The sequence below is a fragment of the Hippichthys cyanospilos genome, chromosome 1 (genome assembly GCF_059441005.1).
Source record: "Hippichthys cyanospilos isolate Australia breed blue-spotted pipefish chromosome 1, RoL_Hcya_1.0, whole genome shotgun sequence".
Taxonomy (NCBI): domain Eukaryota; kingdom Metazoa; phylum Chordata; class Actinopteri; order Syngnathiformes; family Syngnathidae; genus Hippichthys; species Hippichthys cyanospilos.
In genome coordinates this window covers 17133290-17147929 of record NC_142369.1, presented here as the reverse complement: position 1 = coordinate 17147929, position 14640 = coordinate 17133290, and the positions used below count along the sequence as shown (strand labels likewise).

General features: G+C 41.1%; 1 protein-coding gene across 10 annotated transcripts in view; it reads right to left on the bottom strand.

Annotated features, from left to right (window-relative positions):
• The window catches only part of mef2cb (myocyte enhancer factor 2cb), a 79534-nt gene that overhangs the window by 29991 nt on the left and 34903 nt on the right, over positions 1-14640 (bottom strand). For all 10 annotated transcript variants that reach the window (XM_088422126.1, XM_088422186.1, XM_088422117.1 and 7 more), the window contains 2 exons: positions 12884-13093; positions 2526-2729 (listed from right to left, as the gene is read on the bottom strand). In XM_088422126.1, the coding sequence (XP_088278252.1) occupies positions 2526-2729; positions 12884-12937 (258 nt within the window). In that variant the 5' untranslated portion in view covers positions 12938-13093. The remainder of the gene's footprint in view (positions 1-2525; positions 2730-12883; positions 13094-14640) is intronic.

Sequence of the window (14640 nt, the reverse complement as noted above, 5' to 3'; positions counted from 1 at the left end):
CTCCTAGAAAATCATCTCATGACTTGAGATGTAGCATGTTCAATGCATCAAAAACATGAGAAAGCCCTGAAGCCTCTTGTAAACATACAGTAGCTGCAGAGGCTGTGTAACACTCTCAGTGGCACTCTCTCAACAACGCTAATTATCAACCAAAGACATGCTAATTACATAGAGTTTTATTGCTAATGTAGCGGGCCTCGATGTCGACCGCCCACGCTGAGCTCTGCTCCCCTACCTCTGCCTCGCCTCCCTCCCACTACACCTTCAGGCACAGCAGCATCAGAGGGAGAAGGAAGCTTTTCTGTATACTTCTAACGTGGTTTACAAACTCGGAACAAGACATCATGCGATTAAAGTCGCATTTTTGTCACAATTAAATGAGAAAAGCTTTCTTGCAGGTCATTTTTAATTTTACCTTTAATATCGTTCACCCGCTTAGCGATCAGCAAGAAATGAGCTTGCCTTCCCCCAACCCGGCAACCCGCCCACGTTCACGAACCTTGACAAAGCTTAGCAGCAGCACGCAAGGCTCCACTGGAGGGTCCCGACCCGTGTTCACCTCCCTCCTCCGCCCCTCCGACTGGTTGCACCCTGCATGCGTCCGCGCTAAACGTGCCTGTGTCAGCCCTGTGGCCAATCCCGTTAGCACGCAGGGGCCTCATCGCATCGATTTGGAGCGGAGACCTCTGGGGGTCTCTGTGCTGGTAGCGCTCTGCTGCTCCATCCTTCCACCCCAGCCCCCACTAGGCTCTTAAACATCTTTCCTGACACGGCTGTTTATATGTCAGCCATCCTCAGCTCAATAAAGAAGACACGGTTACAGAGAGCATCAAAGTGGTGATGTCGCAGCACAGGCACTTGTTGAAATGTGACAAATTTGTAGTTCAGTAGGGTTACGCAGACAATGACTGCAAGGCTTTGTGAGTAAAGACCACAAATGGGATAATGTATGTATTGCATAATCGATTTAGATGTGATTTTATAAGGGTCTTTAGCAAAGAATTACAATTCTTATACAGTATATTTTTGATCACTGGAATGTAATATTGGCAAGGATGAAGAATTGCTTTGGATGTACTGAGAGAAAAGCTTCATTTTAGAAGAATGAAGCATTGTGAATGGTAAACATTCAGTATGTAACACATGCGGGTGCCTCTAAACTGCCCGGTTGGTTCTCTTTGTTTTAATTATCAAGGTCATCCCATATGATAACTGTTGTACCACCTCATGTATAAGCTACCTTAACACATTTGATGGCACCGAATAAATAGTAACAAGAGCAAACTACTGTGAGTTTTTATCTTAGCCACTATATCAATGTCTTTCAAATGGATATCATTGGAATCGTACAACGCCAATTTTCTTCCAAAGCAGACGGCATTTGATGCGAATGTGGAAACTGAAAAGGTTTGCTGTGAGGGGCAGACTGCCATCTGGAGAAGCGGGAATACTCCCAGTGGACCTGTCCACCCGTGTTTGGGCATGGAGCCCACTAACACCCATATGAAGAGATAAAAACATGTCCCACGCTGTGGGCTCCTGTATTAGCCTGGCCAGCTTGATCCATAGGTGCGTGTGGGCCTTGACTAGTCATTCATTACATCTCAATGGGTTTCAGCACATGTTGTCTCCTCAAATTCAGAGCCAACAATTTCAGACTGGTATACATAATTTGTCATCAGGTAGAACAAATAATTTAGAACAGTGGCTTAATCAGGTGTCTGTTTAATTAAATAAACAACTGTTGGTAACAAATTCCCTTAAAAAAATGGATCAGTGCGATGAAAGAAGTGTGCCTGTGCATGCATTAATTATCTGAAATGTGTTAGGCGGAGTATGATCAATAGCATCAACACATTGTTACTTAATGTGACTTGATGTAACTAGTAACGAAAAAAGGATGTGATCTTCTAGAGGAGTTTGATCAGCAAGCACACCAAGAGAAGATGTGTGCGTGTGTGCGTGTGCGCAAGAGCAAGGGATCAACTCTGCCCACGAGGTTGATCAGAACCCCAGTGCTAATGTTGCATAACACGTTCCTGTTGAGAGCTTAAGGATCTTGTAAAGAACCGCTTCATCAGCACGCTCTCAAGCTGCCCTGAAAGTGACATTTGCAGTCGTCGGCGGGGTTGGACAATGTAGACACTAGAAAAAATGATTACATTTTAAATGCCTGGCCTCGACAAAGTGTAATGGAAATGCGACCACGTAGGGTAGAACTGGTTTCCAGTGAAAACGGGGTAAGACTTGACATCGTGACAAGCCAAAATATCCTTCTTGGTGACATTAAAAACATTGAGAAGGTATAATTGGGGGGGGCAGTCGACTTGCAACTCGGAAAGTATAATCCACTGTGCCGTTTGTTCATATGCTCACAACTTTACGTAGAATTTTTCCTTTCTGTGATGAGTGTGAAGACAAAAAAAAGAGAAGTAATGAGTCACAACCATCTGGTGTGTTTGTGTGTTTCCGTCCATGATTCAGAGCATTTGGGCACAAGTGCGTTTATGTGGACTTAGACTCACCTCCACAATGTCTGAGTTGGTCCTACTTTCGTGGGGCTCGTTGTACTCTGTGTATTTGAGCAGGACCTTGTCCATGTCTGTGCTGGCGTACTGGAACAGCTTGTTGGTGCTGTTGAAGATGATCAGAGCGATCTCGCAGTCGCACAGCACACTCAGCTCGTACGCTTTCTTCATTAGGCCAAACTTTCGCTTTGTAAATGTCACCTGGAAAAGGAGAAGATCATGTATAGCCTCAGCAGGATAACAGCGGTGTCTGTTCACAAATCATGATGGCATTTTTGGCTTTGTGGTCATTCAATTATGAGACAAAAAAAACAGAACATGCAAGTAGCAAAAAAGGAACCAGATTTTTCTATGTTTTATTTTACCATTCAATTTGAAAGTGCATTCAAGGAAAAGAGAAATTCGTTGAAGTCCAAACAGCCCTTACTGATGCAGACTATACCCACTATACCAGGAAAAAGGAAAAAAAAAAAGCTGCATTTTAAGGAACTGAAAATACTCTGTCTCGGAAAAATAACGGCCAAGAAGATCCGTTAATGTTTGTACATCAAAGTACACAGAGAGACTGATGACAGATTAAAATGTCCCTTTTCATAACGCTCTATTTCTGTGCTAATAAAAGAATATAAAAGGAAAGTTAGTGTTGCCCAAGTAACTACCTTTCAATAAAAATAGCACCTACTCATATTAATACCAGATTTTCCATAAAAGCTCAAAAAGTATTTTGCAATGGGTTTTTCTTTGTCTTTTTTTGGCATTTTTACACGTGGTAGAAGTACCCAAAGTCACAGTCTTTTAATAGAACAGTGTACATTCCTTCAATGCTTGGTTCAAAACTAAAACAGGAAAAGTGTGCTGCACCTGCTAGCTCTTTCTTGCGAATCGAGTGAAATACTAAAAAAAATATTCATGCAAGCTATTACGAGGGCTCTTCCCTTGGTAGCATTTTCTTCTGTCGTGCTGTATTGTTGTTCACATTGGAGATTTTCACTGACAAAACTTTTTTTTATGAGAAACACTGCATCAGAGCTGTGATCAGTTGGCGTTATATACTGCATATTTGTCTATTCTCTTTAAACACTTTGAGTGCCAAAAAATACAGAATTGAAACCGCCTAATTTTCAGTGAATCACGCTTTGAATACAATAATAAAGACTACAAGTGAAGTCTTTCAAGAGAATGGGATCATGCTGCCCTTCACACTTTGAAAGCTGAAAGAGGAGCTGGGAATGACTGGATATTGATGGAGAGTTTTGTATTACATGCAAGCACGTCTCCCAGGATGCACCGAGGAAACTGAATCCATCCCTCGCCTCCACCCTTTCCTCCTTTCCCTCGCTACGTTAAGTTGGTAACCTTGCATGAATTGCACCATCCTGATACCAGACTCCTTCCAAAAAGCTTTCTTGACCAAATCCTGTGTATTTCCAGATGCCGTACCTCTTATTCAGCATCGACGGAAGTAGAAAATGCTCCCAAGGGCTCACCAAATACCAGGCTGACATTTACGCAATCAGACTTAAATGTGAAACAAATAAAAACAGTGACAGTAAGATTAATTGTAATGTCCCAAAACCCTTGTGAGAAACACCAAACAGCCTTGGACTACAAGACAAATGAGAAGACGTGTAGGACATAAGGTCAAAGCTGGCTATGTGAGACCATGACTTGAAGTGTTGTCTTCCAAGGGACACTCGCTTGAGACAGTTAGTGGCCAACTGAGCTCTGTTATCAAGCAGACACTCACTCCACTGGAGCCATTAGCGTTTTAAAAGGTGGCACCTGGCTTGCAGTGGGCTGAGTGTGAGAAGCACATGTCCAGTGATAATAAAGGGACAAGCCACATGCTGGCTTTGATTGGTGTCCCAGTGTATTTCATATCATCTTTCTCTGCTGAAATGAAAGAATATGCCATTATTGTAATCTGCTTGGCCTTCACAAGGGATCCTTACAAACATGTTTTTTTCACAAACAAAATAACACTACAATGTTCTCATGTTCAAATGACATAGTAATAACAGAATTTATTATATCAAGAAAGCAATTCATCGTGACTGTGAGGCTCTTTCTTGGCCACCTAAATGCAGCAGAAAACCCACATTCAGATGTAGGCAGTCACAAGTACGCTCACTAAGCAGCAGGACTAATAGAATTTTTTTGTAGAGATTAATAAAAATATGCCTATGAGTAATGTTCGATTGATAGTCCAAATGTGTGGCATGTTTGGCATTTGTCGGCTTTCCTACGGTACAGCTATGTATGTGTGTGTGTTTTATGTACAACTCGAAATTATCTCCATTTCATAATTCTGACAGTAAATTCCAACAGAAAGTGTTATTAAACAGCTTGAACTCTGTGTTTTGACGATAAGTACACTCACCCAGCATCAGTAATATTAGTGGGGGTTTTTTCAGTATGGGGTCATGATTGTTGCAAAAGTATTCAGAAATGCATATTTAAATTTACAGATGTGTAAAAAGAATCCATGTCTGTGACTAGACACAAATGCGCGAGAATTTCCAGCCAATCCAGAAGGCCAAAAGCGTTTACAGATCGCCCTAATTACAGATCTGTACATACTGTACAGTTTGTACGCATTCAACTATGTGTTGACGCATACAAATCAAGCTACACATTTATGACTCAGTACGCATTTGTGGACTCTTGTTACGCATTTGTGACTTCAGCCGCGCATTTGTGGATTTTTGTTGCACATTTGTGACTCCCGTTACGCATTTGTGACTTCAGTCATGGATTTTTGAATTCTCGTTGCACATTTGTGACTCTCGTTACACATTTGTGACTTTCGTCACAGAATCAGATTTTATTTTATTTTTTTACACATTTATGGATTGAAATACACATTTGTGAATACTTTTGTTACAATTCTTACCACATGAGCAGAGAATAATGAAAAGGTGCATGTGAGTATTGTTTGATTAGCAACTGATTAGCATGTTTACCATTTGTGTTTTAAATGTGTCGAAGAAGCTATCTATGAGGCAGTCTATTATATATCTAAAATTTATATATATATATATATATATATATATATATATATATATATATATATATATATATATATATATATATATATTCTAAAAAGGCCAATTTTTCATATTTGGAAAAAATGCTACTTGTCGTTTCTGTTTCAGTATTAATGCCTCTGTGCAAAAAAGCACTGTTATACGAGTTTGGTTAAGAAAATCACAAAATCTACAAACATAGCTTGAAGGATCCAGACCAAATCTTATGAGCCAGATTATTATTTTTTTTTCTGCCTCTGATGTGTGTAATGGCTAATTCACCCAAAACATTTTGTCCATGAAAATTTCTCAGATCTTCTCAAAATGGCTTTTATCACCATCCAGGAGGAAAACGGGTATGATTACGTAAAGCCCAAACTGACCAAACAATAACACCTAGAAGAATTTCACACCACGCCCACACATCTCAATGTGACACATACAGCACAACCTGCTGTATAGCATACATCCACGCAAACACGCCTATTTGTACATACTTGGTCGAACAACCACCCTTGCACATGAACCTCATGTGGGATGTACTAATTGGCGCTAGATCTCAAGTTATTGTCTATGTCGAGCTTGGGGTAAGTTTGCTGTGACTCCATTGCTTGTATAGAGTTCATCATGTGACCCTTTTCGCACAAAAAACATTCACGCTTGACATGTCCTATGTAAAATGTGCTCCTCCTGCTGAGCATTGTTTCATTGATTAGTCCTTGTTGGTTAACAACAAGGAAAAATTATATTCTGCATGTGGTCAATAAGTAATCACCTGTGCAGTACACTCATTGGCTGTAATGGTTTATGTTTGATATATATATAGTTAGTCCTCAAATTTACACAGCATTATATGGATGAAATCCCATAGTATTTCAGAATATGTTTATAATTGCAATTGCTTGCAGTGGCATAGAACTGCCATTTGTTATGACAAAAAGTGGGGTTTTTTTCTAGTTTTTTTTTGTTTTTTTTTTATTATGAGTTGCCCACCTAGTCTGGCTAAGCAGGGTACTCTTCACTCAAATCATTAAGCACATTGTAACCCCACATTTTCTTATATTTTACTAATATTTGTTTATGTTTTTATGAACATTTAAAGTGGATGAGTGGTTGGCATATCCGTCAAAATTCTTGGGCAGCACAGATCCATGGCCTTCATGTGTGCAGTTTGCATGTCCTCCCTGCCGTTTTTTGTAGTTGTGTATGACAAGATTAAAATAAATAATAATAATTCATAAATAAACAAAATTTCAGCAAATCATGATTTACGTGTAAAATTCATCCATCTATCATCTGGACCCGCTTGTCCTCACTAGGGTCGCTGGCTTGCAGGTGCCTATTCCAGCAGTCTTCGGGGGACAACCAAGTTTTTGAGCATGTTTAGACCCTTAAAATTGTTTTTGGATAATAAGGATAACATTGATACGACTGATGATAATAATAATAATAATAATAATAATAATAATAATAATAATAATAATAATAATAATAACAACAGCAAAAACAAAAGGAATTTAGTGGCATTCACTACTCGGATCTAAATAACAATAATATTGTTGTATTGTTAGTCAGTGTCAATCTCTGTTTTGTTTTTGTAATTTTTTTTCTTTATTCTTTTTCAATTCTAGTACAGGATCTTAGATTTTGCAGGTGTACCCAATGGTGACTGTGTAAATATAATTGCAAAATGATATTTTTTTTAGGCATTTCATCTTTTTATTAAAATTTCTATTTAGTCCTATTTAGTCCTTTCATCTTCTTCCTGTCATCTTTATTCATGTACGTATGCTTGTCTGTGAAACCGCAATTATAAGCGCGTCCCAGTCAAATGAGCAGAGATTTGCTCTGCATAAAGTGACATGTCACATTTCCGCTGGCAAACGAGGAGCGAGGCGGCCCGGGATAAACAGGGAAGGAGGAGAGGCGGCGGCAGATTCCACACCACATGGGTGAGAGGGGAGACAGAGGGAAGAGAGCAAGAAGGGGCGGTGGGGGTGAGAGAGAGGGGGGTGGATGCACAGGAAGCACATTTGTATGCATTTCCTCTCATAACAGGAAGAGGCCAGTGGCTTCCCCTTCACAATGGCTTCGCTTCTGCTTCCCACCTCCTGCCTGCTTCCCTGGGGGAGGCATAGGAGGAGTGGAGAGGCAGGCACCTAAAACTACTTGTTAGCAAACCAAACATGGTGCACGCACACACACACATCCATGTCAGTCCCTTTTGGTTTTGTCTGGAGACAAACACTTCGTCCATTGTCAGGGGCCAGGCAGGAAGACCCGGGCTTACGCAAAAGCAATACAAGAAGTCCAGGAGACCTGCCTCTGAACTCTGAAAGACAGCCAAGGGAACAGTTAAGAAGGCCACTCTGACAAAAGGGGCTCTGTCTCTCCTTTAATATATGCCGTGCTCTTCTCTCTCTTCATAACGCCACCTATCATCATTTTCAATGGAAGAGGAACCCGACAGGAGACATTTTCAAGATGCGCTGAAAGAGGTGTGCATGCTGAGTATTTAAAAGCTAACACATGCTTGTCTCTAAGGAAGTTTGTAAATATAACCCCGAACAGCAAGGTAATGGTTTGCAGAGTTCCTCCTGTCAATATTCTTATGGCCACAAATGTAAAGAAAGAAAAAGAGTAAGTTGATTTTCAAGGGCCCGAGCTTTTATCCGTCATTACAAAAGTAACTTGTCGTTTGCTGAAAACCTTTATCATGGTGCCAAAGCGGAAATGCATTTGGAATCCTATGCGGACCGGATTTCAACATCTGTTACAAGAATGTCACATTAATTCCGATTTCAGCACTTAGGAATAAGGTGTGAAATGGAAAATGAAACTTGGGGAAGAACTACAGTACATGGAAAAAAAAAGTTGAGCAGTCCAAAGACGAGTAAAACAATGATGTGAGAGAGTGCTTTACAGGTGAGGTCTTGCGATGCCAAGCAGATGACAGGGAGAAGGTGACACTCAGAAAAAGGAAGGTGGTAGGTGGGAATGAGGGAATTAAAAGGGGGATGAGGAGATACCCTGCAGGCCTCATTATTTCTCTGCTGTTAATTTCACCGGCACATGTTCTCACCCTGGCACCATTGATTGGAGGATTTGTCATAGGAACAAACAAAAGAATAACGATCTCTTATTTTCCACGTGCCCAAAGGCATCTATTCCATGTGTTGTTTGGGCGGGAAAGCTGGGCAATGGATTTGTTTCACTTCCTGACACTGATGACCTGCTCCATCTTTAACCTTTGGCCTTGCATCCTCCTTGGAACCTTAATGTCTCCATCCCATCATGAATGCACAAACAAGTCACCCTGAATTTAGCCCTCCAAGCACCCTAGAGGCAACACTTATTGGGGCGAATTGCAGTAGATGACTGGCTCTCCTGACAAGGTCTACAGAGATATATGATGCTGGTTATTCTTTGTAAATCGACAAGCAACAACGTTGTAACCATTAAGAGCTGTCCCAAATATTCTGCCAAAATGCTCAGTTTTGAGAGAGAGAGAGAGAGAGAGAGAGAGAGAGCGTGAGAGAGAGAGAGAGCGAGAGAGAGAGAGAGAAGAGAGAGAGACTTAAGGTATCAAAATAATAGGCATGGGCAGAACATTTGATACTGTTCTTCTAATGGACATATGTAAATTGGTCAAGTGGTCACAATGCTGGTCATTATAAAAAGCAGCCTCCTTATAGAGTATCATTGATGTCGAACTGAATTATCCAATTGCGATGTGTCACATCATCACACATACAGTATGTGTGCCTGTATATTGCATGCGTGCACCTGCTCTCCATGTGCAGTCCATGAGGGTTTCTTTTATATGCCTGAGGCAGGGAGAGGAGCTGAGTGGTCAGGAGGCTGAGAGCCAGGCCTCACACACTGCTGTCCACTGTCCAGCGCTTTGGGCAGCCAGTCAACAACGGGGAAGGCTGGCCCTTCTTTCTCAGCCCTGGGGAAGTGTTTGGGGGGACCCCGGGTGGCAACCCAAAGTGGCCGCCCAGGAAGAGATGGGCCCATTGCCATCGCTGCAGCACGGCGGGCAGGGAAGCACTGTAGGTGGTAGGGTGGTTATGGCATCTAGGCAGATCCCCCCCCTACAGTACAAGGTAAGGGGTTATATTTTTTTGACTTACACGTTGAGTGCCATGTGCAGTTTTTACTATCCATTCATGTTTTATACCACTTACATTTGATTCACAGGTGTGCAGGAAAAGCTTCATTTCTCATGGGTTCAAAAGTATTTGGATGATTGCCTCACAAGGCACTGTATAATCCAGTGCTTTTCAAATAGTGGGGCGGGCCCCCCTGGGGGTGCACGAGGCAATAGCAGGAGGGGAGCGGATGACCCAAGGGAAAAGGATTTGTTTTTGCCATGTGGATTGGCATCTTTTTTTCAGGCACTTTGACGGGTTTTTTGTTTTTGTTTTTTTTTTTATGCTTAGACAAACCTTTAACCTGTATAAATGCTGTACAAAAATAGTTAACAGTCGTTGAAAGTTAGTTTAGATTGCTTTGTCCGTTTGTCATTGTTAAAAAGGATACCATTTTAGGTATACATATACATTTTTTTTAAATAATCTGTTTTTATGGCAAGTGAGTGTGCGTGAAATGTTTTCTCTTTGCCGCAAAATATAATTGAGAGGCACTAGTATAATCCATCCTTTCGTTAAACACAAAAGAAGCAGACCAAAGTCTGCAGCTGATATCAAGTATGTCTTCATCCCAGTACTTTAAAACGAACATTAACATGATCTGTTCTTTTTAAAAGAATAGGAAAACTCTACTCATGTGAAGAATGTAAGGGTGAAATTAGCTCTACAAAAACTCCTCTTATGTTTATTTGGCTTAGGGCGGGTGGCATTTTGTCAAAAAGGAAGTGAAAATATGCAAATTCAACTTCTGTTTTTTTTTCTTTTAAGAAGATTTGAGTTTCAGGTTTGTCTTGTGATGCTGTCTAATGCAGTGATGTCATTTATGTGTGCCATACATGTGCTCACACAGAACTCAATGTGCTCCAAGCATCATGTGATGCACCAGCACTATTTCATGACATCATTTAACCACGCCTTCCTTATCCCAACAACAAAATCCAGTGGTTTATTGACTCTCTTTTCCCCGAACCCTTTTTTTCCGCTTCTCTCTTTCTCTCTCCCCCTGTAAGTAAAGTCCGGATATCTCAGGCATCGATTCCCTTCAGGTGTCCTTCCTGTCTCCCTCTTTGCCTCCTTATCCTCGGGAGCCGGATAGCCTGCTGATTGTAGCGGGCTCAGTCTAAGGTGAGAGAAGGGCCTAGATAACAGCGAGGAGGAAGAGAGGATGCCGCTGCAACACGATAGCTCGAGTCCTCGCTGGGAACTCGGTGACCTCTCTCGTTGCTTCAGTCGCTGGATGACGATGACAAAGTGATGCGGCGCGCCGCTTCACCACCTTTTCCAAAGAGCGAATGCTGTGTCACGATAATCGGAATTACTGGGAGCTTCTTTTTTTATCTCAGGTGCACCCACTTACACATATCCGCGAGTTAGCTGGATTCCCATTCATCGAGACAAGTTATAACAGGTCAAAAGGACACCTCCCACCTTGACGAATTGGTTCCACGAGTCATCTTATTTTTAAACAGGGTGACTCTGCAAATGACTGACAAAGAAGAACTGAAGCAAGTGTCACTGCGTCACACTCATGTCAGAGATTAAGAAAGGCCCGAAGCCGCTCAGTGTGTGCCTGTTTTTGACCTGTGATCCGGGGGCCAGGCTAGATGCGTATGGATCCAATTTGGAATGTTGAGAAGTTGAAAAAGTGTCAGTGGTCAGTTGAAGCGCAGGAAGTGATCGATTGAGTGCCTCGAGGGCAGTGAAGATGGAGCGCTCTCTTTGCTTTTTTTTGTTTTGTTTTTTATAAACTCAGACTTTAAGATTGGGCATGAGACACAAAGTCCAATTTTTCAAGAAATGCATGCTGAGGGTCCTTCAATGGCCGCTGGCTTGAAAACATACTCGGTACTGTATTAGGACAAGACATTACACTTAAACACACTGAAAATGGAAAAAAAAGTTGGTCTCCAGCTAAAAGCAATTAAGCGTGTTGGATTATTTTTTTTGTCATAACCGAAAGCAATATCTGGGTTTCCATTACAATTTTTCACAGAATAAAAACAATGTTTTTCCAATTTCGATAAAGAACTTGTAAGCTTTTCCATTGAAGTGTTTTGTTTCTAAGGCATAATTCTCATGACATCCTGTCTAGTGAGATAAGATCATTCTCATAAAATCATGAAAAACATGAAATGTTCTTATGACAGGTTTGTTTACAGAAGATGGATACCCTGTCAAAAAAGTCCTCCCTAATGAGAATCAGGAATATGTCCGTCTCTACTTTGGTCCACGTGCAGCGTGTCATATTGTACAACTGCCATGAATACAAAGCTAAGAGGAATGCTAGTCATGTGATTTCCTATGCACGCAAACATGGGAATGCGAAAAACTCCGTGACACTTCCGTGACACTTTTGTGATCGACACCCGTCAAAAATCACTTTGTGAGTGCAAAAACATTTTGTGGGGTTTCTTGAAATTCCTGTTGCCTTTACCAGTTTGCTATTGCACAATTGGCATTTTATAAATTTTGGAAGGCTATTGATGACTCACCACCTCAACGTCACGTGCTTAATGTGGATGAGCCTTTTTTTCTTAAATGTACTAAGTTCAGCCATATACAGTATATATATATATATATATATATATATATATATATATATATATATATATATATATATATATATATATATATATATATATATATATATATATATATATATATATAGCTTAGTGCATTGGATTTTTCCAAAATGATATAGGTATCCACTGGAATTTTGATTGTCTGAATTTAAATGATCCAAAAAAGAGCACACTCTTTGCGTCATGTTTGCTTTCTGCCACCCGGCAATATTCCACCGGTTGTGAATTGAACAGGATGGTGTACAAGGCCCGCACCAGTCTAACGCGGGCAGCTACGTTCAATGTAAACCGTGATTTACAGGATTGAAGTTTTGAGAATTTTCTCACCGGAAACACCCTTACCCCCTCCTCATCACAGACTGGTGAAGATAAACCAGCCGTGTCATTATAAGCCAGGAACAATTCACCCCCAAAGCAATAACTTTGTGGTGCTGGCATCCACTCCCTTGTCCCCCCATTTCATATTGCTCAGACTCCCCAAAGAGTTTCATTGTTGAGGGTTGTGGGGGAGTATAGGGTGTTTCCCCCCGCTCTTTCCACTTCCCCCTTCCCACCCTCACACTCATCCATCCTCCCATTCCCCAGAGCCATACCTGTCTGTTGCGTTCATCCATAATCCGCGTGATCTGAATCTTTTTCCTCCCCATCGTCCCCGTCGCTTTCTGTCTCTCCTCTTCCCAAAGAACTTTATGCTTGCTTCTCTCTTTTCTTCTTTCCGCTTCCTCTTGCTTCTCTTTCTCTTCTTTCTCACTTCTCCGGCTTTCTATTTGTTTCAATCAACTCAAAGATTCCAGCATCTGTACCTGCAAGAAAAGAGATAGAAGAGAGGGAGGGGGTAGGAGAGGATGAGCATTAAATGAAATGAAATATGGCAAAATACTGAGAGGAAGGAAAAAAAAATATAAAAGTGGCATCATGGCAGCCACTAGGGAGGGCGAAGAAAGACAAAGAATCTGTCAACAATGTTGTGAGAGTGGCTGTGTTTTTCACAGTCGATATCATGCAAATCAGTTTTTGCTTCTTTTGGTCTCTCTCTCTCGCTCTCTCTCTCTCTCTCTCGGCGCAGACTATGAGAGGAGACAGCGCTGTCAGGATCTCGCCTCGTTCACAGAGAGTTTGACAGTGTTTTGGAAGTGCCGCTAACTTAAACGCTCTAATCACTAGCACTGTAACATTACCTCCAGACTAGGCAAAGCTTTTTTTCCCTCCTCCTGTAAAACTTCACTGTACTGACAGTAAAACTAGCATTCCGTTTGTCCCGCTTCCGCTCGTGCTCCATCATCTACAAAATGTGAGATGAAAAAATTCTATACATTTCCTATGCCCTGTAACCTTGTAAAAGAATTTGAAAGCTTTCCCGATGATTTAGGGGAAAAGATTCACTAAGATTAGGATTTTTATTATTGTTTTTTTAATCTGTTTATTCAGTTGTTCATTAGGATAGGAGAATGTAATCAATTATCTTTTATTTTGAAACTAAAGTTCTACCAGCCCAGTTGAAAAAGAATCTTTAATGTTTAAAGCCATGAATGGCAGTGAATTAGTTAAGTGATTGCCTGAGAAAAGGGTATTGAGTGCTGGTTAATTCCATGCCAGCAGTGCAAAAAATAGAATGGTGAACCACAAAACTCATTGAATTTAAAACTGCCTTGCCCGATTCTGACTCAACAAATGACATAAATGTCAAATTAAAAAAAAATGTTGAACATTTGAAACATCTATTATTTTGGAGGCAACACTAAAACAAAATCTCAGCATGAAATTGGAGATCAATTCACATAATGTGCATTTTATGCTTGTCTATGTACACTGGAATTTCTGTGTGTGTGCACATTTGCTTGTTCTTGGTCAAAAGCCACCGAGCTGGACTTTGTGTTGGGCGCACCCCAAAAAAGTTTGCGTGCGTGAGCATGTGTGTGTTCTTCATTTGAGCTTGGCTAAGCCCGAGCTTCTGCACATCTCTCTGGAGGTGCTTAAGTAGGCCAACCCAATCTATCTAAGGGAGGAGCACAAGAACTGTTGTTGTGTTTTCTTTTGACAGTAGAGGTGATAACGTCCCTCGTTATGCAAATGAGCATCCCATTATTTAAGCTCAGTGCAATGCAGGGAAGCTGTCAGTGCCATCACATAAAAATAAAAAAATAAAAATCCTCCATCTACCCGGCCTTTTTTCTCCATCTTCTCTTTCTTCTCTCCTTTCTGAACCAGATTTCCGGCACCTGGCAGCACGAGCATCAGACATTGATGTGGAAGACGACACCGCTTCACCAAAAGACATGACAGTCTCTCTCTCTATCACTCTTTCTCTCTTCTCTCCTGCACTCTTGCTCTCTTCCTCGTTCTTCTCACA